The sequence below is a fragment of the Piliocolobus tephrosceles genome, chromosome 4 (assembly GCF_002776525.5).
Source record: "Piliocolobus tephrosceles isolate RC106 chromosome 4, ASM277652v3, whole genome shotgun sequence".
In the NCBI taxonomy this organism is placed as follows: domain Eukaryota; kingdom Metazoa; phylum Chordata; class Mammalia; order Primates; family Cercopithecidae; genus Piliocolobus; species Piliocolobus tephrosceles.
This window is the reverse complement of record NC_045437.1, coordinates 65,290,596-65,315,529: the sequence shown is the minus strand read 5'-3', so window position 1 is coordinate 65,315,529 and position 24,934 is coordinate 65,290,596. Positions and strand designations below refer to the sequence as shown.

The 24,934-nt window shown below is 39.1% G+C and overlaps 1 protein-coding gene across 4 annotated transcripts in view; it reads right to left on the bottom strand.

Annotated features, from left to right (window-relative positions):
• ARL15 (ADP ribosylation factor like GTPase 15) overlaps window positions 1-24,934 on the bottom strand; it is a 460,776-nt gene that overhangs the window by 301,725 nt on the left and 134,117 nt on the right. For all 4 annotated transcript variants that reach the window (XM_023210547.3, XM_023210548.2, XM_023210549.2 and 1 more), the window contains exon 2: window positions 13,490-13,634. In XM_023210547.3, coding sequence (XP_023066315.1) covers window positions 13,490-13,634 — 145 coding nt within the window. The remainder of the gene's footprint in view (window positions 1-13,489; window positions 13,635-24,934) is intronic.

The window sequence follows — 24,934 nt, the reverse complement described above, 5'->3', positions numbered from 1 at the left end:
AGGCTGAGGCAGGAGAATCGCTTGTATCCGGGAGGCAGAGGTTACAGTGAGCCGAGATCAGGCCACTGCACTCTAGCCTGGGCAACAGAGTAAGACTCTCTCTCAAAAAAAAAAAAAGTACTAACTGCTATATTCAAAACTTAAAACCAGGTCTCATCACCAGAGCCCTACACTGTAGTGTCTCCTCCATATACCAACAAACTGAGAGATTCACACCATTTTGTCCAATTTTGAGCCTAAATACTGGTGAGGTCAACTTGCCAAATTCACATGTGCCTAATAAACCCACTAATTTACTGTCCTCCCTGTTTATAAATAACCCAACACCTAATAAACCCACTAATTTACTGTCCTCCCTGTTTATAAATAACCCAACACAAGAAACCCAAATAAGGGTTTTCAGGTCTATATGACATTGCTTTCTTAATGAAATAAAAATAACAGCATGAGTTTAGAATGTACATTTTATAGAAATAATAAAATCAACAACTTAGGAGGGAGGCAAAATGTTCAACTGACTCATCCATGACAATGTAACTACTCTCTGGCTTATTCAAACAAGAAGTGTCCTACGATGCTATCTTCAGGGTGTCAGTGTGCTAACATGACAAGGGACTATCCTAGGAGTCTGAGCCACAGCTCTTAGACTCACCAGCCATAGTTTTGTCTTGCCTTGGCCTTGAATTCCTCATCTGCAAAATGAAGACTAAATTGGCTCTTTGAGATTTCCTCTAAAATAGGATTCCATTATTTATATTAAACAAGGAGGAGGAAATAAAAGTAACCACTGAGTCAATCATCAATGGCCTGTAGTATTTGGCTGAAGGCTTCATGGGTAAGTCTCCCCAGGCTCCATTCAAACAATTTGATGGCTGAAGGCTAAGTTACGCAGTCATTTTTTCCTGGCCTATCTAAGCTACATTAGTAAGACTGAAACCTCCCCTAAGATTTAACCCCACAAATTTTTAATAAATATATGACTTAGTAACTCTTTGGGGAAATAATTGTTTGCATAGCCTTTCAGTCTTTGTTTTGCAATCCTTAAATCCAACAAAACCTGTGAGACAAGAAAGATGAATTTGAAGTTTTTCATGCACTGAAAGCATTCCTGGAATTGTAACAAAATTAGTTTTGGGAGGAAGGTTAGTCTATTTTTATTCCTTGTGTGGAACACACAAGTATTTCACTTGGACCTACAGACTGAACCCTCCTCCCCTTCCCTGCAGTCTGAGTGCACGCACACAGATACTTGTGTGCTTCTGAAATTCCTGGGTCACTCTAAGAATTGCTGAAGGAAAAGACATTCTACAGACCTGGTGGCTTTGACCTGGACCAAGGGCATGATTTATGCCACAGCAGTTTTGTGATGTTTGGACAACAGACTAACGAAATTCTTCTAACTATGATTTCAACATCATAAAAGGAAATTTAATCTACTGGCATTTATAAAACACAATCCTTTAAAAGATATCAAAATCTGACTTTCTAACTTGTTTCTCTTGTTGGCTTAATGCATTTGAAGCTAATACTGAAGTCACTTAAATGTCTTCTTCAAAATTTCATGAACATTTTCAATCTTTTTCAAATATGGTATATATCCCTAGAAGATGTTTTCAACCTTTTTCAATTCAAAGTGTTCAGTTTTCTCTAGGTTATTCTCCATGTAGCATCAATATATTACCCTAAGCCTTTAGATTCCATTCCTCTGCTTTAAAAAAATAGCGAACATTTATGTCATCTACAGTTTAACAACCCCTCTTATCAACAAATTCCTCATATATACAGTAAAGGAATTCAGTCTGGATAGAGTTCACTTTTCTTTCCAGACCAAGGTGCAAATTACTCAATTTTTCTCTCCTCACCAACAGGTCCTGCTCTCTGGAGGATTTCTTGGCTCTTTGAGTTTTGACAATTTAAGTATCTTTTAAAAATTATGTCATGTCAGAGGTGAAAAATTGCTGAAGTTAATAAACCAATAAAGTTTGAATTCTCTTTCTGAAGAAAAGGCAGACATTCTCGCCTTGCTGAAATTAAACATCCTTCTCATACGTTTTCATTTTATGAAACCAACTCTGAAAGTAGACTCTCTTTTCCAATGTTCAAAACTCTTCAATAAATATTTCATTTTTAATTGGCTTTATATTTTCAAAACATCATAGAGAAACAATTTAAAAGAATAAAAGTTTTACCCATAATTCAATCACATCAATAAAGTACACTGTTACTCTTACAGTTGTTCTCCAGTTTTTTTATTCAAATGCATAGTTTTCCAAGGTTTAATTTCAAAAATAAATGTAAATCTAATTTTTAATTTTTAAATAGAAGACTGAATATATGATTCTAATCTATAATTATTTTGATCAAGTTACCATAATGTAATTAACAAACTCCCTTGTTGTATGGCATTTAAACTATCTTAAAGTTTTAGTTACAATACAAAATGTTGCAAGAAAGTGCTTTATGCATATAGTTTCCCTTAAGTTACTTACTTAAAATAAATTGCCAGTGGCATAATTACTACGTCTGGGAACATTTTCATTTTCATAACTTTTGATTTATATGAAAAACTGCTTTCCAAGAAAAATGCTTTCCAAGAAAAGGGATATCATAACAGTCACAATGTAACAACCATAATGTCACCTATAATACATGTGCATACCAATGCCACTACAGTCTTATCAGCACTGACTCATCTCATAAAGAAACAGATTTTGGTAAATTTAAGTATAAAACTAATGTTTACTTATTTATTCTCTAGTAAAGTTAAACTTCTGGTACAGTTGAAACTTTTCCATTAATTTGTTTGCCATTTATTCTTTTTATGAATTATCTCTTTATAGACTTGGCATAGTGTATCAATTAGATTCTAGATGTTATTTGTAAGGGTGGTTGAATTACCTAAGAGGGTCAGCCATATGCTTGTCTGTAATATCTGATGCAAATATTTCCAACAGTATTTTTTATATTTATCTTAATTTTAGCTTTCCAATGGTTTTAAATTTTTATATAGTTAAGTTCCTTGATCTTTTCCTTGTGAATGATTCACTGGAGGCCTAGTCCAGCTATTCTGTCATCTTCCACACTGAGTGTCTACATACACATGTGGATTTCTGACTTCCTCAATTCTTTTCCAAGTTACCTTTATTACTATTGGAATTTGCTGTTTATTTCAGTACCCTCCTTCCATCCCCTTTGTTCTTCTTTACTTTTACACACACACACACACACACACACACACACACACACACACACATGCACTTGCTATGAACAATAAAAAGAACTCTGGACCTGGGCAGTAAGTTTGAAGATCTCTGGACCTGGGCAGTAAGTTTGAAGATGTCAGCAATGCCCATCTCAAACTCCAGCACTGAACAGTTGTGGATCCCCTGATAACTAAAGTCAGCCTGTGAGACCTCCTCTGCTGCCTATCCGCGAACCCTTCTCTACCATCGGTAACTTGTTTCTCCAACATCTTGTCCTCCTTCTTTCACTATAACGAACACACAGGCCCAAAGAACAAGCATCTACCCCTCTTCTCCGACATCATTACTTCCTGCCTCCCATGGCCAACTCAGCCTTACCTTTATCACTACAGAGCCCTCTCAGCAAGTCATATGGAACCTTACCTTTGTTAAGAAGTCTTCTCCATGCTCCAGCATTTCCCTGCACACTTTTTCTCCCTCCATACACTAGCAAACAGAGCTTTTCCTTCTCTTATCAGCGCCTCTCAGCACAAACTTTGCTTCCTTCTATGCTTTTAGAACACTTCATCGTAGCCACTTGTTAATAACATCCTACCTGAGTTACGACGTGTACTTATACGTGGACCTCTGCATTCCGACCTACCAATTTTCAGGGAGTTTGTTCATCTATCTGAATGAACTCAATATTTGGCTAACAGTTGTCCACCGCACCCTATCTGCTTCTATTCTTATGGGTAACATTCTTAAAATTAATAGCCAAAGCTATCCTCTAAGTTTTTGACAGTTTTTCAGATCTCTAAAACTATCAGTTCTAATTCACATCAACCATCTCCGGTTTATAGCAAAGAGTTGTAGTTTCAATTAAATTTTCTACTTTAACAATCATGCCATCAATAAGTAAGTTTTTATTTATTCTTTCCCAAAATGAAACCATTTTATTTATTTTTCTTGCCTGATTTACTGGCTAGAATCTCTACCACAATCTTGAATAGATGTGGTGAGAACAGATATCCATGTCTTATTCCTGATCTGATCAGGAAACAATTCAGTCTTTCTCCATTAACTGTGACAACAGCTGTAGGGTTTTCACAGATGCCCTTTAACAGTTGAGGTAATTCCTTTCCATTCCTACTTTGTTAAGAGTTTTTGTCAAAAATTGATGCTGAGATTTTGTTGTTTTTGTTTTTTGCATATATTCACAGGACCAGTTTCATCTTTCGGTTTATTGATATTTCGGATCAGTTTCATCTTTCGGTTTATTGATATTGTGAACTAAGTTGATTTTTGAATGTGCAACCAACTCTGCATTCCTAGAATAAATGTCACATGGTCGTGACATATTATCCTATTAAAATATTATTGTTGAATTTGATTTGGTAGATTTTTGCTTATAATTTTTGTATCTGTGTCCATGAGGGCTATTGGTATGCAGTTTTCTTTTTTTGCAATGTCTTTGTGTGGTTTTGGTATCAGCTTCATGCTGGTCTTAGGAGTTGGGGCATTTTTCCCTCCTCTTCAATTTTCTGGAAGAGATTGTAAAGAATTGGCAGTATTTCCTCCTTAAAATGTTTGGTAGGATTCACTAGTGAAACCAACTAGACTTAAAAAAAAAAGAAAGAAAGAAAAGGTATCAATTTCTTAAACAGATATAGGTCTATCGAGGTTTTCTATTTCTTCTTGAGTGAGACTTGATGGTTTGTCCTTCAAGGAAATTGTCCATTTTCTCTAAGTTGTCAGATTTATTGGCATAAGGTTGTTCATGATATTCCCTTATTAACCTCTTACTATTTATAGAATCTACATTGATGTCACCTTTCTTATTCCTGATATTGGTTACTTGTGTCTTTTTTATTTTTTTCTGATCAGTTTGGCTAGAGTTTTATCAATTTTACTGACCTTCTCAAAGAACCAGCTTTTGGTTTTACTAATTTTCTCTATGGCCCTTCTATTTCATTGATTTCCACTTTGATCTTCATTTTCTTCTGCTTATTTGGGTTTAATCCATTTTTCTTTTAGTTCCCTAAAGTGACAGCTGAGGTCATTGATCTGAGGCCCTTCTTTTCTGAACAGACATTTAGTGGTATAAATTTTCCTTAAAGTCCCATTTTATAGGCACCACAAATTCTAATATGTTGCATTATCATTCAGTGCAAAATCCTTTATAATTTCTCTTTTGATACTTTCTTTGATTCATGGGTCATTTAGAAGTAAGTGAGTTTGTCGCCCGGGCTGGAGTGCAGTGGCCAGATCTCAGCTCACTACAAGCTCCGCCTCCCGGGTTTAGGCCATTCTCCTGCCTCAGCTTCCTGAGTAGCTGGGACTATAGGCGCCCGCCACCTCGCCTGGCTAGTTTTTTTGTATTTTTTAGTAGAGACGGGGTTTCACCGTGTTAGCCAGGATGGTCTCGATCTCCTGACCTCGTGATCCGCCCGTCTCGGCCTCCCAAAGTGCTGGGATTACAGGCTTGAGCCACCACGCCCGGCCATTTTTTTTTCTTCTTGTTATTGATTTTTAATGCAATTCTATTGTGGTCTGAGAACATATTGAACATAACTTGAAGCCACTTAAACTTATTTAGACTTGTTTTCATAAACCAGGTTATGGTCTAATTTGGCAAATATTCTATGTGTACTTGAAAAGAATGTCTTCTGTTGCTGGGTGGAGTATTTTATAAAATGTTAATCAAGTCAAGTTAGCTGTTAGTGTTGTTGAAGGCTACTATGTACTGGCTGATTTTCTTCCCACATAATCTATAAATTATTGAGAGAAATGGAAGTCGCTGATTGTAATTGTGGCTTTGTCCATTTCTTTCTGCAGTTCTATCTTTTTTTTTTGTTTCATATATTTTTAAGCTCCGTTAAGTACATAAATGTATAATACTATTACAGTCTCTTGATTAAATGATCCCTTCATCATGAACTTCTTTATCCCCAGCCTTATTCATTGCTCTGAAATCTACGTTGTCTAATACTAACATAGCTACCCCAACTTTCTTCGGACTAGTGTTAGCATGATGTATCTTTTTCCACCTTTTTATATTTAACCTATTTGTGTCTTTATACTTAAAGTTTGATTCTTAAAGTCAGTATTTGGTTGGGGCTTGGTTTTTTAAAAAAATCTATTATATCAATCTCTGTCTCTTAATTCAGGAGTCTAGATCATTTATATTTAATACTATTATTGATGTTTACGTTTGACTGTATCACCTTTCTACTTGTTTCCTATTTGTTTCATCTATTCTTATTCCCCTTTTCTTATTTTTCTGCCTTCTTTTGGATTGTTTTCAATACTTCTATTTCATCTCATTTGTTGCTTTTTTGGTTCTCATTCTTTGTTTTGCTATTTTAGTGGTTACTTTGGGGTTTATAGTACATCTTTAATCAGTCTACCTTCAAGTGTTAGTATACAACTTCACATATAGTATAAGAATCTTCCAATATTGTACTTCCCTTTGTCCCCATGACCTCTATGCTATTTTTCTCAGGCATTTTACTTTTACATGTTGTTCACCCCATAATATGTGGTTATTACCGTTGTTTAAAGAGATACCACTTAAAGATATTTAAATAAAAAGAAGTAAATCTTATATAATTATCCATATAATTTGCATTTCTATCACTCTTTATTCTTTTACATAGATCCAGATTTCCATCTGGTATCATTTTTTTCCTGACTCAAGGACTTCCTTTAACATTTCTTATAATGCTTATCTGCTAGCAATAAATTCCTTCAGATTTTGTATATCTGAAAAAGTCTTTATTTTTACTTTCTTTTTAAAAGAGACTTTTGCTGGATATTAGCTGACAGTTTTTTCCCTTTCGGATGCTGCTCCAATGTCTTTTTACCCGCATTTTTCCAGTGAAAAAATGTGATGCCATCCTTTTTTTTATTCTTACTCATGTAACATCTTTTATCTGCTTTTAAGGTATGTTCTTTGTACTACTTTGTTCTCAAGAGAAAAAAAAACCAACAGGATGTGTGTTTATATGTATATTTATATGTACATATAGGTGCATGTATAGATATAAATATATCATATATAGATATAGAGCGATATATATCTATATGATATATTTATATATAGATATTCTATATATAGAAATTTATAGAGATAAATATATATCTATATATCATATATAGATAGATATGATATATATTTATATCTATCTATATATAATATATACATAATATATATACATAGAGAGAGAGAGAGAGAGAGAGAGAGAGAGACAAAGAAATACTTTAAGAAATTGGCTCACACAATTATAGTTGCTGTAAATCCAAAATCTGAAGCTTGGGTTTGCAGGCTGGAGACCCAGGAAAGAATCAATATGCAGTTCAAGTCCAAAGGTCATTTACTAAAGAATTCCCTATTGTTCCAGGGAGGCAAGTCTTTTATTCTATTCAGGCCTTCAACTAGCTGGATGAGGCCAAACCACATTATGGAGGACAATCTGTCAAAATCCGCAGATTTAAGTATTAATTTCATCCCAAACTACCCTTATAGAAACATCCAGTCTAATGTTTGACTACATATTTGGGCACTGGGACCCAGCCAGTTACACATAAAATTAAACATCCATATTCTTTACCACTGATTTTGAACAATTTTATTATGATGTGCCTTGGTATAGTTATATTCATGTTTCTTTCTCTCTCTCTCTTTTTTCCCCCCAAGAGATGGGGTCTCTCTCTCTCTGTCACCCAGGCTGGAGTAAAGCAGTGTGATCACAGCTCATTGCAGCCTCAAACTCCTGGGCTCAAGCAGTCCTCCTACTTCTGCCTCACAAGTAGCTGGGACTACAGGCGAGCACCAACATGTGCAGCTAATTTATTTATTTATTTATTTGTAGAGATGGGGGTCTTACTATATTGCCCAAGCTGGTGTCAAATGCCTGGCCTCAAGTGATCCTTCCACCTCAGCTTCCCAAAGTATTGGAATTATAAGTATGAGTCACTGTGCCCAGCCTTGCTCATGTTCCTTTTGTTTGGGGTTCAATGAGCTTCTTGGATCTGTAGGTGTAGAGTTTTCTTCATGTGTGACAACGTTTCAGCTATTATTTCTTCAAATATTTTTCTGTCCCTTTCCACTCACCTTCATGGACTCAAATTACCCTAGCTTAGGTTTAAAGTTGTCCCACAGCTTACTGGATGCTCTTTGCATTTTTTTCTCTCTCAGATTGTCTCTATGAACAGATACAATACAGTGATAATAACAGTTTTAATGACCCCCTTTGCTACTTCTAATATTTATATCAGTTCTGGGTCAGTTCCAATTCGATGATTATTCTCATTATGAATCATGATTTCTGGCCTCTTCCCATGCCTGATAATCTTTGACTGACTGTCACATACTGTGAATTTTACCTTGTTGAGTGATGAATATTTTTTCTTTAAATCCTATACAGCTTTGTACTGAGATGCATTACCATTACTAGACAACCATCTGAGGTTTTGGGACTGGCTAATACTATCTGTCATGTGAGTCCAGGGTAGAACTCCACTTACGGCTGACCTTGCCAAGTACCCCACCCAGTTCCTGGTGAGTTATAAGTTTTCCAGTCCATCTGGTGATTACAGGCATAGTTTTCAGCCCTGTGTGAACACCAACCACTGTTTCCTCTAGTCCTTTAAGATGGTTCTTGCCCTGGCCTTTGGAAGTTTCCTCACATGCATGGATTGAATATTTTGCTGAATACTCAAGGAGACCCTCTGAAAATCTCTAGTGTTCTCTCTCTGTACAACTCTTTTCTCTGGTACTCGATTCTATGGACCTTAGCCATCTTGGTCTCCCCTTGCTCTCAGCTTCATCTCTTCAATGCAGGGAGTTCACTGAGCACCACCTCAGTTCTCTCTGGAACTGTGCCACAGCCTGGAAACTCTCAAGGCATTAAGCTGGGACAATCACAGCGCACATCTCATTTGTTTCTCATCTCTCAAGGATAACTGTATTTACTGGCTTGAAAATTGTTGTTTTGTATATTTCATGAGCTGGTTGTTGTTGTTCTTCTTCTTCTTTTAGATGGGAGAGTAAACCAGTTCCAGTTATCCCATCTTACCAGAACAACAAGTCCTCACGCATTCTTGGGCTCACTGCCCTCTCTTGAGCATCTTCAGTCTCGCCTTTTCCCCTGATGACCACTCTAAACCTCTTGACTACTAGCATGCTCGTGAGACATTTTCTTATAGAAACAAATTCTCTTAGCACTATTTTCTCTTTTTATGTCCACCTTCTTGAAAGAACTCTAAAGAGTTAAGGAGTGAAAATGATGGTCTACCCCTTAATTCCTTTGCTTGCTCTTCATCCCCTCGTTTCTCAGGTTGGTTTCCACTTCAATACTCTAATGAAGCTGTTTCTACCATTGGTTATTAATTAGCACATTGTCACCACATCCAATGACCGTTCTCAGATTTTAGACTTATGTTTACCTTATTTGACTGGTTCTTTTGATTTCTTGCCCATATTTGACTTAAAGGATATTATATATAACTGTCTGACTTATATTCCTTATCAAAAGCAGATGCTGTAACGTAAGCTCCAAAGAGCAGGGTTGTTTGTATATTTTGTTAACTGATATATCCTCAGTCCTTAAATCAGTGTCACTCACATAACAGGCATTCAGTGAAATGTGGAATGAATTAACAAAATATAATTGGTGCTTAGCACCTTTCTTCCACTTCCTACCCATTACCCTTGGACAATCTCATCCAAATCCACGACTGACTTGTCTCTCAAATCTCTCTATCTCCAAAATCTCTCTAGTCTGCTTGTCCTTTAGCATTTGGATCTTTGTTGGATGTCCTGTCAAACCTCAAAATTAGCATGCCCCAAACTAAACTCATTATTTTTATCTTAAAACTCTGTCATGTTCTCCCTACTTTTTTTTTTTAACAATTCACCAAAACACAAAGCTATAAACTTGACTCATATTTGATTGTTTTATCTTCCTTTCCTCTCAAATACCCAGCATAACTGTTACTTTTACAGTAGCAGTAACATCCCCACAAGTATTGTCCCTGCTGGATCACCTCTACATCTAACGGGTCTCCCCCAACAGCTTCTCTAGTCTCTGGCCTTAGATCCCAACATACCCTAAATCTCTGCATGCTGTGGCTTAACTCAGTAAGACCACTAATCTTTCTCTGAATACACCTATGCTTTCTATCCCCAACTCTCCTCACCCCATTCCTCTCTGCTTAGATCTTACCCATCATATAAGACCCTACTCAAATGTAACCTTAACTATGAGCTTTTTTTGCCCCTTCAGATTAGAAATGATCACTCTCCTCTTTTAACTTTCATATTTACACCATTAAGTATACCACATATCACATCTGTCTTAGCACAGAGCCTGGCGTATATTAAATAAGCAATATATGTGAACTGTTTTTATCAATACACAACTTATCTACCTAACCTGGGTGTAAACTTCTTGATGGCAGCTTCCTCCGAGGAGGCCTCCAAAAAGGCATTATGCCAGGTTCAGAACAATGACCACTCAAAGAAGCTTGATATCCAAAAAATTAGCCAACCTAATAACTAATTAATCAGAAAATCGACTAGCACACAATGATTCTGGTAAAACATATTATTAAAAAATGTAATAAAAACAAATACAAAACATAACTTACAAGTAATAAAATTATATACAGACAATCTTTTACACTATAATTCGAAACTGCTCCTCCAGCCATAGTGCTGGAAGATAACTCTGGTAAGTGAAGAAAAGCATACTTTGCGTTACTCTTACATAGATTTTAGAAGCTATTTTCCTTGAAAAGAATTAAGCTAATAAAGTTTATATAACTTCATTGCACATTAGTTAAAAGATATTCACAATTTTACAAACAACCAATAAAGTACATACTTCCATCAGAAATCCTAAATCTTGGATACCACTAAACTTCACGTGAACACCTGAACTGGCATCCTATCTCTAGCTGTATAACAATAGCCATGTCAGCATACCTTTGATCTTCAGGTAATTTAGAAACAGAATATGGAAAAAGATTCCTACCTGTCATATAAGGGCTGTTATAAGGCTGACAGAGGACTATATAGATTCCATTTTCTTTCATTTGCTTATTAATTTAACAGACATCTGTATCCATGCTTAAACCTTGTGCCAGACTCTGGGTATTCAATACCACATACAATGCTCTATCCACCCTTCGGAGAATCTCACCCAAGATGGGGAGATGGGCATGTACACAAAGCAGTGCTACAGGCACTAACTGGGAGAAACACAGACAACGCCTAGTAGGGAGAGGAAGGAGTACTCAGTTCTGTCCAAGGAGAAAAGAAGGTAGTTAGAAACAGCTTCCTGCAAAGAGGCTACACATGAGCTCTGCTAATCCTCTCTGGGATCTCTCTACTCATTACAATCCCCTTATTCTTCCCCTCATCCTCAAACCAAGCGATGTCTCTATTCCTTTAACAGCTCCACAGTTTCTTATCTCAATTCTAAAATCGGAAAAGTTCTCAAAACCTGTACTTTCTTTCTAGCTTACTTGCTGGCAAAAGCTGACCTGAACTGAAGTAAGGTTCTTGATCAACAATATCCTTTCTACTTTTTGTAGGAAATGCTAATGAATAATTCCATCATCCAATCATCACCTAAGCCAGGAACTGAGACAGCCATGGCTTTCTCACTCTCACTCTCCGAACTCAACTGCACTAGGCTTTGTCAATTCTAGCCCTCAAATATGTATCCTACCTATTCCTTCCTCTTCCTCCCCCTGTAACTGCCTCAGCCAAGGCCTTCATCATCTCAGTCGCACCATCTCAGTAATCTTCTGACTCCGCCTCTAACTGCACTACTCACAATTTAGCCTCCACATCATGGCCAGTTTGATTCTTCTCAAATGGACATCTGATCATGTAGTTTCCTTGCTTAAAACAGTCTGATGTCTCTGCACTATCTACACAAAAAGCCCAAACTCCTGAGCACAGTATGAAAGGTCTGCTAAGAGCCAGCCACCATTGAATATAATCTGTCTCCTGGCACTCTATTAAACATACACTGCAGCCACACAGAAATGCAGTTTCTAGGGGTTGCCAATCTGTTTCATACTCCTTGTCTTCACACTGCCCCTCTGCTCCTAAGTCCTCTTTCTTTTCCACCCCCTCACCTTGTTTCTTGTACCAGACCTACTTGTCAACTTCAAATCTAACGTAGCAAACCACATCATGCATCCTTCCCTTCCCCAGGTCCAGGCAACACTGTCATGCCCCTTCCTTCCACGCCCCATCGATTTCTGGATATGAACTTAATGTTTATGCAGCCAGTATACTGAGACTCCTGGAATGCTGAAATCATTGCTTATCTCATGTCTAACACTGAACCTAGCACATAGTAGATGCTCAAAATAAGCTGGCTGATGAACAATCTTTTCAACTTTCCAGACAACGTCTCACCCTTTTCCTTCCTTATCAGCTCTCTCTGCACAGCAGCTCTGTTCTCCATCTCTTACAACTGTTCTTCCATTATTTCCTCTAACTTACACTCTTCTTTCCTTCTTCATTGTCAGAAGAGAAAGAGGACACACTTGGGAAGTGAAAAAAAAAAAAAAACCCTAGCCAGGATTTCTCACTAATAACTTGACACCGAAAACATTTTGGACCTGATAACTCTTTGCTATGGGGGCTGCCCTGTGCATTGCAGGATGTTTAGTAGCATCACTGGCCTCTATCCACCAGAAGCCAGTAAAATCCCTGCCCACAAATGTCTCCAAAATGTCCCCCTCAGAGGCATAATCTCCCCTGATTGAGAACCAGTGCCCTAGACTGACTTTGCTTGGCTCCATCAGGAAGCAATAGGGAAAGGCTGATGGATGATCTCTTGCACTGACTTTCCTCCAGGTGAAAAATGACGAGGGAAGAAGATTCAGACTACATCAGTTTACTGTTCAGGGAGTGTGTGGCCAAGAAACATAGGCTGGAGTGACACTTCAAGGAAGGAAAGTACTCCACGGACCCAAGATGAATCCATTTTGTCATATATCAGTGTTCCAGATTTCAGGATTCATTTGTATTAATATTTTCCCAAGCTTCATTTATTTAGTGCCACTGAAATGACCTGCTAGAGGGATACAGGATACAGCAGTTTAATGCTATTAAATCCATTTCACATCTTTTTTGAAAAAGAGGTAGTGTTTAAAATTAATAAACTGACTAAAGCATTACACTATAAGTAGAAGGGAGGGGAGGAACCACGTAAATTGCACAGGAAACCAGGACATCTTGGGATGAGAAAGAAGAGACAGAACCCCAGTACAGTACCCACCTGTGGTCGACACGACGTTCTCGGGGCTTTCACTGCAGAGTTTGGACAACAGACTGGTTTTGCCAGAGCCTGTGAGGCCTATGCAAACCAGGTCATATTCTGGTCGTGCAGGTGGTGGTCCCTTGCAGCAAAGTGCTCTAAAACACTGCCAAAAGAAGGGGGGAAAATGTTCCTTTAAATGGGAGTGTGGAAATAAACCTTAGTCACATTTAAAATGACTGACTAAGTATTAAAAAGTAATTGAATATTACCTATAAGGAAGAAAATGGTAACTTTAGAACAGTGAAACCTAGAGACACCACTCTAGCCAAGTGATCAAAGTTAACATCCTTAGTTATGAAATGTTTTTCTACTTCATGGCTGCCTTCCTGCTATGGCAGGTGCACTGCAAAAAGCATGACATCATCCCACAGCTTTCCTGCCAAAACCACACAATCTGAATCTAAGCATGAGGAAACCAGATAAAGCCAATCTAAGGAGTATTCCATAAGGCAACTGGGCTGTTCTCCTCCAAAATACCAATGTCTTAAAAGTCAAAGAAAGACTGAGGAACTGTTCCATGTTAAAGAAGACTAAAAAGACGTAATAAAAATGCAATACATCTTGGACTAGATCCTAGATCAAAAAGGAAAAGAAAAAAGCCATAAATGACATTATTGAGACAATAAGTGAACACTGAATATAGACTGCATATTAGATAAGAGTACTGTATAAGGTTAAATTTCCTGAATTTAATCAATGTACTGTGGTTATGTAAGAAAAATCATTGTTCTGAGAAAATATTCTAATTATTTATAATACCTCTAAGTATTTAGAGGTGAAGGGTCTTGATGTCCACAATTAACTGGCTCAGAAAAATTCTAAATCTCCAGCTCCATCTTTATCTGGTGAGGAGAGTGATAAAGTCAACATGGCAAAATGTTAATGACTAGTGATGCTCAGTGAAGAGAATAGAGGAAAATTCCTTGTTCTGGTCTTACCACTGATATTATTTCAAAATACAAAGATTTTTAAAATCATTAAATAGAGTCTCTGTACATACCATTGCCTTTCTGGCCTTTGCTAAATTCTATTTCAGGTCAACCAACCAGGGTACTATGAACTGTAGTATAGTTTGTGCACTACACAAACCTGTTTGCTCTGTAAGAGTTAAAGACAAGGGGATCTGGGCCAGGCATGGTGGCTCACGCCTATAATCTCAGCACTTTGGGACCAGTCTGGCCAATGTGGTGAAACCGTGTCTGTATTAAAAATACAAAAAAAAAAAAAAAAAAAAAATTAGCCAGGCATGGTGGCAGGTGCCTGTAATCCCAGCTACTCAGGGGACTGAGGCAGGAGAATCACTTGAATCTGGGTGGCAGAGGTTGCAGTGAGCCAAGGTCACACCACTGCACTCCAGCATGGGCAACAAGAGTGAGACTCCATCTCAGAAAAAGAAAGGAAAGAAAGGAAAGAAACAAAGGAAAAAAGGAAAGAAAGAAAGAAAGTCAGCCAAGAGGATTTGGGAGACAGGGTATCATTCGTGCAGCTTTTGATCTTTCTACTTATCCATAGGGGACAATGATGTGCCAGCTTATAGAGCCTGAAACATTTAGACCCTGAATGTTTCATGAGAGAAAGAGGGAAAGGGGGAAACAGGAAGGAAAGAAGGCAGATCTATTCACCTCTGGGTCATCTGGAGATCATGAGAGAAGAGACCTATAAAAAAGTCTGTTGATTCATCTCACTCAGATAAAATCTGAATCCTAATTGGCTGTCATACTCTCGTAAATGAAGCTTGATTATCTCTCTCCCTCATTTCTCACATCTAATCAACAAATCCAGTTCATATGACCTTTGAAGTAGCTCTAGGATCTGTCCACTTCTGTCCAGCCCAGGCCATCATCACCTGGACAACATCAATATCCTCCCACTAGGTCCAGTATATTTGGGCTTGTGCCCCCTATTCTCCACACCGCAGCCACTGGATTGCTTATGAACAGAAAATCTGACCATAAGTGCTTAAGACATCCCAGTGACTTTGCCCAGCTCTCCAGCCCAAACCCTTACCATGGTCTACCCCACACTCCATGATATGCTCCAGCCAAGCTCACAAGTCGCATTGCCTTCACTCCCCTAGATCCTGCAGCCATTCCCTCTCTTACCTCAATTGAGGCATCTAATATGCGGTTCCCTCTTTCCCCTATTCTGGACTTAGCCAACACTTCATCAATTTTAGGTCTCAACTTAATCATCCAGTCCTCAGGGCAGTCTCCTCCAATCCTAAGATTGTGTTAGCAATTCACGTCAAGCTCTACAGGGCTTTTGTAAATTCATTACACAGACAATTGTAGTTTCTTATTAATCACCAGCCTGTAAGAACCATGTCTGTTCCCCTTCATCTCAGTACCCCCAGTGTCTAGCAGAGAACATGACATAGAATCTACCCTCAGCAGATAATTGTTGAATGAAGAATGAACGACACTTAAATTTTACCTAAGCAAAGAAAAAAGAAAACATAGAGACTAATAGGATGCTTGATCTATGCTCTCTGGGCCCTCCACGCTTCAAGAAAATAATGTCAAAATAAGAAACCCTGGACTTTTTCACTTCACTTCAATGCCATTAGTTAGCCTAGTTCCCTAAATAGTGGTTTTGGTGTACAGGATCAACTTTCTTGGTAAATTAGAGCTTCTTTTTGTCCTAGATTCACTTTTCCTCCATTTTCAAGAGGTTCTGCCTGCTTCTGGTAAACAATTCCATGACCCATATTCTTCGTAGGTTTATTCACGCTAATTGTATTTCCTCTCAGTCTTTTCAAGCCTGAGGAGTCCTACTTATTTCAGTCTGTCTTCATCCTATGAGATGTTCTTCTCTGACCTTCCTTTAGTTCCAGCACACCCTCTCCCACAAGCTTAATGACCATAACTACTAAGAGCATTCTAGACGCCAACACATCGCGTCGTGGATTCATATGAAGGCTGGCTGATACTGTCTGACTTTTACAAGCTTTTTTATAAAGTCTGTCTCCCAGACTCAGCATGAGAGTTTTTCTCAGAGATAGGTTTATTTATGTATGTATCTATTCCCTCAAAGATGGCCACTGGCTAGCAGCTGTTCAGACTTAGAAAAGGTCTTCCACATTCAATTAGGACAAACAATAAAACTGTCACAGAGTTTCTTTTACTGGGCTGCTTTGGTCTTGTTTGGGGTTCAAGGAGGAGAGATCCCATTCCTGCTCTAGAGGCCCTCATTCTCACTCAGCTCCTTCCTCTGGACTATCTCCTGGAGGAGGGCTGGCCTGACTATCATAAATCTTAAATATCGCATGAAACTGTATGTGACTGATTGCTAGAGCATCCTGCTTAAATTATTCATGTCATTATCACTCATATTTTTGCCAAACACTCCAGAATTTCATCTTCATGTTCTTTTTAAAATCCAGAGTATAAAAACTTTGTAGCCAACTCCATTCTATTTCACCTGCTTATTCTAGATCACCTAAGGCACTTCTGACATAAAAGATGACTTCACAATGATAGCAGTGATATTCTACTCCACTGTCTTTTCTCTTCTCTCTTTTTTTTTTTTTTTTTTTTTTTTTTCCAGATGGAGTTTTGCTCTAGTTGACCGGTGCCCGGGCTGGAGTGCAATGGCACAATCTCAGCTCACAGCAACCTCCACCTCCCGGGTTCAACTGATTCTCATGCCTCAGCTTCCTGAGTAGCTGGGATTACAGGTATGCGCCACGACACCTGGCTAATTTTTGTATTTTTAGTAGAGACGGGGTTTCACCATGTTGGCCAGGCTGGTCTCAAACTCCCGACCTCAGGGGATCCACCCACCTCAGCCTCCAAAAGTGCTGGGATTACAGGCATGAGCCACCACGCCCAGCCTTCTCTTCTCTTTTTCTCAAGACGATCTCTCTCTGTCGCCCAGGCTGGAGTGCAGTGGGGCAATCTCCACTCACTGTAACCTCCAAATCCCAGGCTCAAGCAATCCTCCCACCTCAGCCTCCCAAGTAGCTGGGATTACAAGTGTGCACCACGACACCCAGCTAATTTTTGTATTTGTAGAGATGGGGTTTCACCATGTTGCTCAGGCTGGTCTCCAACTCCTGAGCTCAGGCGATCCACTCACCTCAGTTTCCCAAAGTGCTGAGATTACAGGCGTGAGCCACTGAGTCCGGCTTCTCTTCCCTTTTTATATTCTCACCAGTGATGTCATCTCCAGTCCCATGGTTTCAGTCATATAACTGAATGTCATAAAGACATCCAACGTGACATCTCCCCCTGCACCTCCCCAAGCTCTTTCTCAAAGTCCAGGCCCTGTAGTTTCAGTTGTTCTATAAGAACCCAAACCAAAACTGAATAAAACAAAAGCCTCTCCACAAAACCACGGCTATGGAACTTAAAGGCTACATTGATAGTTATTACAAGGCAAAATCTTCTAAATAAATCACAGACTCTTAGAAATCAACATGTATTTGAAATGACTGAATAAATCATCCTATGGGTAACAGGAATAGTGTCAGATTTTGAGTCAACAAGATAAAACTTTTAAGAGTATGCTACTTCCAATGGGGAAGGAATGGTCATGTTTTCTGAGTCAGTTCCTAAAACTGTAAAGAGTTTTCATTTGTTTTTTGTTTTAAAACTTAATGAAGCTTTGGATCCTATAGTCAATTTACTTAAAATTACTCATTTTGGCCTCTAGACTATACTGTACCAAAGTTCATTGTATGTGTCTCCTACAGCAGCTCTTGCATTGTTAGGAGTAAGCCCTTTTCACTGGCGTACAATGCGAAACACAATGCTGTCGGCAGCCCTGACAGCAAGCGGCAAACTCAGGCCTCATTCCCAGGCCAGACACTAAGGCATTGTGTAACTCTGCTCAAGCCTCATAAACCTATCCATGCTTCAGTTTCCCCATGATTAACCAGTAACGTTTTAACACTCTCTGCCACTTCCTTTCTTCAGGAGGATGTTATGAGGCCTGAGTGCAATACTTCATGCTACTAAGAAAGGCACCATACGGGTAAGTAACTGCTCATCACGATGTTCATTTTCCCAAGGTATCTTAGGTGATAGTTAGCTTCCTTAGACAAGGGCCTGGCCGCCCAATATACAGCCCAGACTGTAGTACCTCCAATAGCCCACAGCAGCCTCCACATGCTCCATTCTATCCCAGTTCAGCCCAAGACACTAAACACACACCACCTGTCCCCAATCCCCTGGTAGCAGCAAATAGAGAACAGAGCCAGTCTGAATATAAGTATAGCCTCTGGGGGACCAACCAAGGTCACGGTCTCCATTGCCTAGACTGCTTCAGCTCACAGGCCTTTTCACACGGGGACAGTTATGACTCGGTCTTTTTTAAAAGAACCCAGTGTATCCACCATATTATGTCAGGACACAGGATGTTTCCCCATTCTGTGTACCCACAAACTTCTAGTGCTGTATTTGAAGAAACGGTGTGCCTGGGTCTTGAGAGAGGGCAAAGACCAGAAAACCAGTAATAACTGACTATATCGTAGACTTTGGACAAATCATATAATCATATAATCAACAGCTGAAATAATGGATTAGCTTAAAAGCAGAAGCAAACCCCTTAGAAATATGTGCTTAAAAAGGAAGGTGACTACAAATATTGGAAAGAAATGAAAGCAAACGATAAAATTACTAGAGTAAAATAAGGACTTGCATTTCAGTCTGATGACCTAGCACTAAGACAGCAAGATGATCTTAAAATGTCCCCATTTGTGTTGGGAACAGAAAGAAGGTATTTATTTCCTGAACAGTGCCAGACATTTGGTAGGTCTAGCAGAGCACTGTACACAATTGGTACTTGATGAATAACCCCTCATGTCAACATTGCAAAGCACTAATTAAGCATTTAATTGTACATTTCATTTTCCTCTATATTTCGACCTTAATGACTCCAGCTACCCTCCAAATCACCACTATTCCTTCATATGATCTGAGCACTTAACGTTTCTATGCCACCCTGTTCCTGTGCACACAGAATAAAAGTTCCTCCCTACTTTCCTACTTGGCAAACTCCTACTCAAAGTTCTGTTTAAAGGGCACCTCCTCTGAGAAGTCTTCAGTTTCCTCAGAGAGAAAGAATCCTTTCTTCCACTTCTTGGTCCTGTACACACACTAGCACTACAGTTAATACTATGCCACATGTATTCTTTTCTAAGATTCACTGGCTGATAGAAATATGCACATAGATGCAAAGGCATATCCATTCTTGGTCCTATTATAGGTTCAAAAAGCTTAATTTTACAGCTACCAAGCGGTGGCCAGGCACCAAAACAGAGCAGCAAAGTTGTCCTACAAATATGATGAGAATCTAGCTCAAATATAGATGAGAATCTAGCTCAAAATCCTCCCACTTTGGCACTGGCCCCTGCATTGCCAGTATTTCCTACCATCCTGTTTCGCTAAATTCCCAGCCCTTTGGGACATGGCATTTGTTTCAATTGATGCTCTGTTTTTCATCATGAATACATGATTTTATTCTGAGCATGATTTCAATTTGATTGAAGCTCTGTATAGTTGCTGGAAACTTTTCTTCAGTCGGCTTCGGGACCTCCCCACAGCCACACTACCCAAGCCCCACACTGTTTCCTTCTCATTTCAATACTGGTCTCGCCAGACAGAAACACAAGCTCTCCTATGACAGCTCACCAGGTCTTTTTCTATGTGGCCCAAGGGTGGGGCCAAGCACTGCACTCAATAAACACTTGTTAGATTAACAAAACATCCATGAGTTGGTACCTAAAGGGAAGAGAAAATTCACCCATCATTTTAAGTGGATATATTTCTCACATAGTTGGCTTCCAAACCAAAAAGAGGCAGCTATTCATTCTGACCCTTCTCCAACTTTCATAATGAAGAAAAAAAAAGCTTCTAAAAATAAGTCAATTTCTAGACGTGTTTTCTAACACTAAGCATTGTTCAATGAATAAAACATTAAGAAGTGCTTAAATATCTAAAATGACTTGATTTAGAACAAAATATTTTCCAGGTTAGTAACTGTCAGATATGGCTCTGTCTTTTGAAAATGTAAACCCCATACAAAATACAACACGCTACAAAATATGTTACAGGATTTGTCAGAGCTGCTTGAGCTCTGTAGGAGACACCGGGGACAGGTGTCCTCATAAATTAAAAATAAAACCGTATTGAACACCAGATATAAGTGACTTATGGGTATTAATGTATCCATTCCCTAAAAAGTGCTATATGATTTCAATTTAAAGGGAGGAAACTGAGGCTCAAAGAAGTTAAGTAACTTGCCTATGTGGAACAGGATTCAAACCCTGGCAGTCTGGCTCCTGAGCTGTTTTCCAAACTTCTGCAATGATAAGCCTCTAATTTCCGAGGGCACGTCACGCAAAGGAAACTTTAGATCCATTCTGTGTAGATAGAGGGCAACACAGAGATAAGAAAATGTACCAGAGAGCTATTAAGTGGCAGAGCTGGGGTTCATGGCAGAGCTACGGTTTGAGCCAGGGTTATTCCGCTCCAGAGCCCTGGTTCATGCCCTCAAGTCAGGGATTAGAGCATCAGAAGTGGGGTGTTCTGTTCTTTTGAGGGAGTGAAAGAGTGCTTTAAGTAAGTTTGCCTGTGTAACTGAAGAGAAAAACACCGGGCAAAGGAAGGCGAAGATACAAGTCTTTGTATTGCTTCTTTACTTGTACCAGCAGGTTTATGGCTAAAGTATCTCTCATTCCAGGCAAAAGGGACCTGCAGCTGTCTTGGAGTTAGAGGAGTTGGGTGAGAAATAGCATCATTAAGGTTCTTGCCCTGCTGAATTAGAGAGCATGGGAGGAAGAGGAGAGGAGACTGACTGGGATGGAAGAAAAGGGGGTACCAAAGTCCTGCTGGCTTCTCTCTTTCACACTGTTTGCTTCTTTCATTTAACCCTTTTTTGTCCTCTGGAAAGGACAAAACTTATGTATTAAGAGAAGCCAGTCAGGTGCAGTGGCTCACGCCCGTAATCCCTGCACTTTGGGAGGCCAAGGTAGGTGGATCACGTGAGGTCAAGAGTTCAAGACAAGCTTGACCAATGTGGTGAGACCCTGTCTCTACTAAGAATACAAAAAGTAGCCAGGCGTGGTGGTATGTGCCTGTAGTCCCAGCTACTTAGGAGGCCGAGGCAGGAGAATTGCTGAAACCTGGGGGACTAAGGTTGCAGTGAGATGAGATCATGCCACGGCTCTCCAGCCTGGGCGACACAGCGAGACTGTCTTGAGAAAAAAGAAAAAAGAAAAAAAGAGAAGCCCATGTGAGCTGCAGAGATTTCCAATACTAAGTATAGCAGTAAGGAAAAAAATCTCTTTTGAAACAGCCTCAAATTTATGCATATATAAATTATACCTTAAAATATATGTGTATATAAATTATATCTCAATAAAGTAAAATAAATAAGCAAATACTAAATAAAATATGTTGGAGGAGAGTATAGGAGAAAATATATGAATAAACTGGGTTATGCAGAAAGGCATGTGAAGGAGAAGGTCTATAATGAGCATGCAATCTCTCAGCTAATCCTATCTTTCTAGTTGTAAGAAGAGAAACAAAAATCAAATATGCTTGGATGTCTTATGGTGACTACTGGTTCTTGCAAACAAGTTCAAAATGGCATCTATAGCAAGAGAAATAATAAACAGGGCAAGGGAGTGCTGTGAAGAGGCCCCTGGCTGCCAGACAGAAGACTTCTCCATGTTCCAAGAGCAACCTATGTTTTGAGGTAGAAATCCTGTCATCCTTTAGACCCTAGTGGGAAAAAAAACAACAAATTGTTTTTACAGAAGGTGGGTCAAACCTTTCAGCCATGTGGGCTGCTGGGAGCACACAGATGAAGGCTTTGGACTGGAATTGTCCCAGGGCTGAGGCTTCTGGCCAATACATCACACTGCCTCAGGACACTAAGTCTGTCTTTGCCTTACCCTTTGTATTTCTCAATCCACATTCCTTTTTGGGGTGAAATACTCCATTATTTCTGCTTTGTTCTGGGCTGTCTCCTGTCTCTGTCCCTATTAACTCGTGGCAACAAAAGAAACAAACAGAAGCAGGGGATTTCATGCTTAGCAGCTATAGACATTGGCCTCACGGCTTTGCAGAGGGGCAGACATCTGAGACTTTGAATGGAAGAGAGTGCCGCTGCGCTGAACCAGACCTGGGGCCCACGTGGCTCCCAGTCTGCATCAGTCATCCCTGATCAGTGGCTTTCAAGAGTCTCGGTATGTGGAATTCAAAATGAACCAAAAAGGGAAGTTTTAAAAGTTAGGGCATGTATCTGATGATTAGATTTAAAGAAATGAATTCAAGATTCTCATATAATTCCCAGGTATGCATAATTTCACATCTTCTCACACTGGAAATAGATCAGAGGAATAGGATTTTTTTTCTTTTACTAGGAAAGGATACTAGGTAAAAAAAAAAAAAAATGTTTCTTTTTAAAAAAATCTAATTCTTATATTGTAATGGCTTGATGGGAAAAAATCAATTTTTATAATAACAGAATTATGCAATAAAACCAGCAATAAAATACCCAGGCATGAATGTCTGTAATGAGACCTAAGCTTTATATGCCACATTCACAAACATCTCCAAATCAGGGCCTCACCTAGGTCAGTTTCAGACCATGTACTACTTTTTCCTAAAGAGCAAAGTAATACAGTTTAAAGGAAAGTGAATGAGAAACTAATGCATTTCACAGCAAATCTCTTTTTTTGGTGATTACCTGAACAGAACATTTCTAAACAGGAAGTAGGGCATAAAAATACACAAACACTTTTAACATTCCTTACCAAGGGCATTTTCTATATTTTATACACTTCAGAAGGGTCAGGACATGGAAACATTTAAAAGGAGCTAGGTGGCCGGGCACAGTGGCTCATGCTGGTAATCCCAGCACTTTGGGAGGTCAAGGGAGGATGATCACTTGAGGCCAGGAGTTCGAAACCATCCTGATCAACATAGCGAGACTCCATCTCTTCAAAAGAAAAATTTTAAAATTAGCCAAGTGTGATGGTGTGCACCTGTAGTCCCAGATCCTGGGGAGGGTGAAGCAGGAGGATTTCTTGAGCCCAGGAGTTCAAGGCTGCAGGGAGCTATGATTGTGCCACTGCACTCCAGCCTAGGAAACAGTAACACTGTCTTAAAAAAAAAAAAAAAAAAAAAAAAGAGCGAGCGAGAGAGTGCTAGGTTCCATAAGTAGACCTTCAATTGGATTTAAATATCACCACAAAAATCCCTAGGAGGAAAGATCTCAATAAAGTAGATTCTTTCCATTCTTTGTGCTTTTGGAACTGAAGCTAGAAAGGCTTCTAACAAAAAAAAAAAAAAAAAAAAAAAAGGAAAACAAACCAAAATCATTTTTCTTGTAATCCCTAAAAGTGGAAATCCTATTCTATTCTTCACTTAACAATCTTTTAGGCTCCATAAAGATGGAGCTCAGTCCCACATATTCTACTAGTCACTAGTTCCTACGAATCTGTCCAACTTTGCCTCTATTATTTCCCCATTCCTCCCAGACCCCAGTGCCTTTCTTTGTTCAGGACATCACCATAGTCCTTTGGATAACCACACTATCTTTTCTCCTAACTGGTGTCATTAGCTCAGGTCTTATCCTACTTCAATTCAGTCTCCAGAATACTATGTTTTTCCCCTGACTTAAAACCTTTCTATAGCGACCCACAGCTGTTGGGATAAAGTACAGACTCCTTATCCAGGCAGACAAGGAGCTTTATGATCTGACCTTTGCCTTCATTTCTGGCATCCAATAGTTGTTATGCGGACCACGTGAAATAACGTCTATAACAGCTAAAACATGGTTTGACACACAAAACTTGATAATAATATTAATCATTATTTTTCCCACCATATACATGGCCCTCAAGGCAATCATATGCACCTCCATGCAGTTTCTGATCCATTCTCTTTCCTGCTCTATGTCAGCAAAGGGGCTGACCCTCTGCTTGCTTATACATCCTTCCTCAGTATTTTCCTCTGGCTGGCTCTCAGTTATCCTTCAAAATTCAGCTCAATGATTATTTCTTGCAAGACAACTTCTGTGACTCTCAGACTGATTTAGATGACCTTCTCCAAACTCCCTGAGTACCTTTCCTATTTCACTGTCATAACACTCATCATTCTGTCAAGTACAGTTGATTTGCCATCTTCCCCCACTGGACTTAGAGCACTTGAATGTAGGCGCTACTTTTAATTCAACTTTGGACCATGAGTGTCTGACCAAGCCACGTGGCCGGATGTGCTCCTCACTGATGTACGTGGCTATGATTAAAAGCATAGTTAGACAAGCCTGAAATCAAACCCTAAGGCAATTAGGACAAGTTACTTCACTGACAGCTAATCTAGAAAATAGGGATCATCTCACAGGATTGCTGGGAGTAGCAAATAAGGTACTGTATACAAAATGCTCAGCACA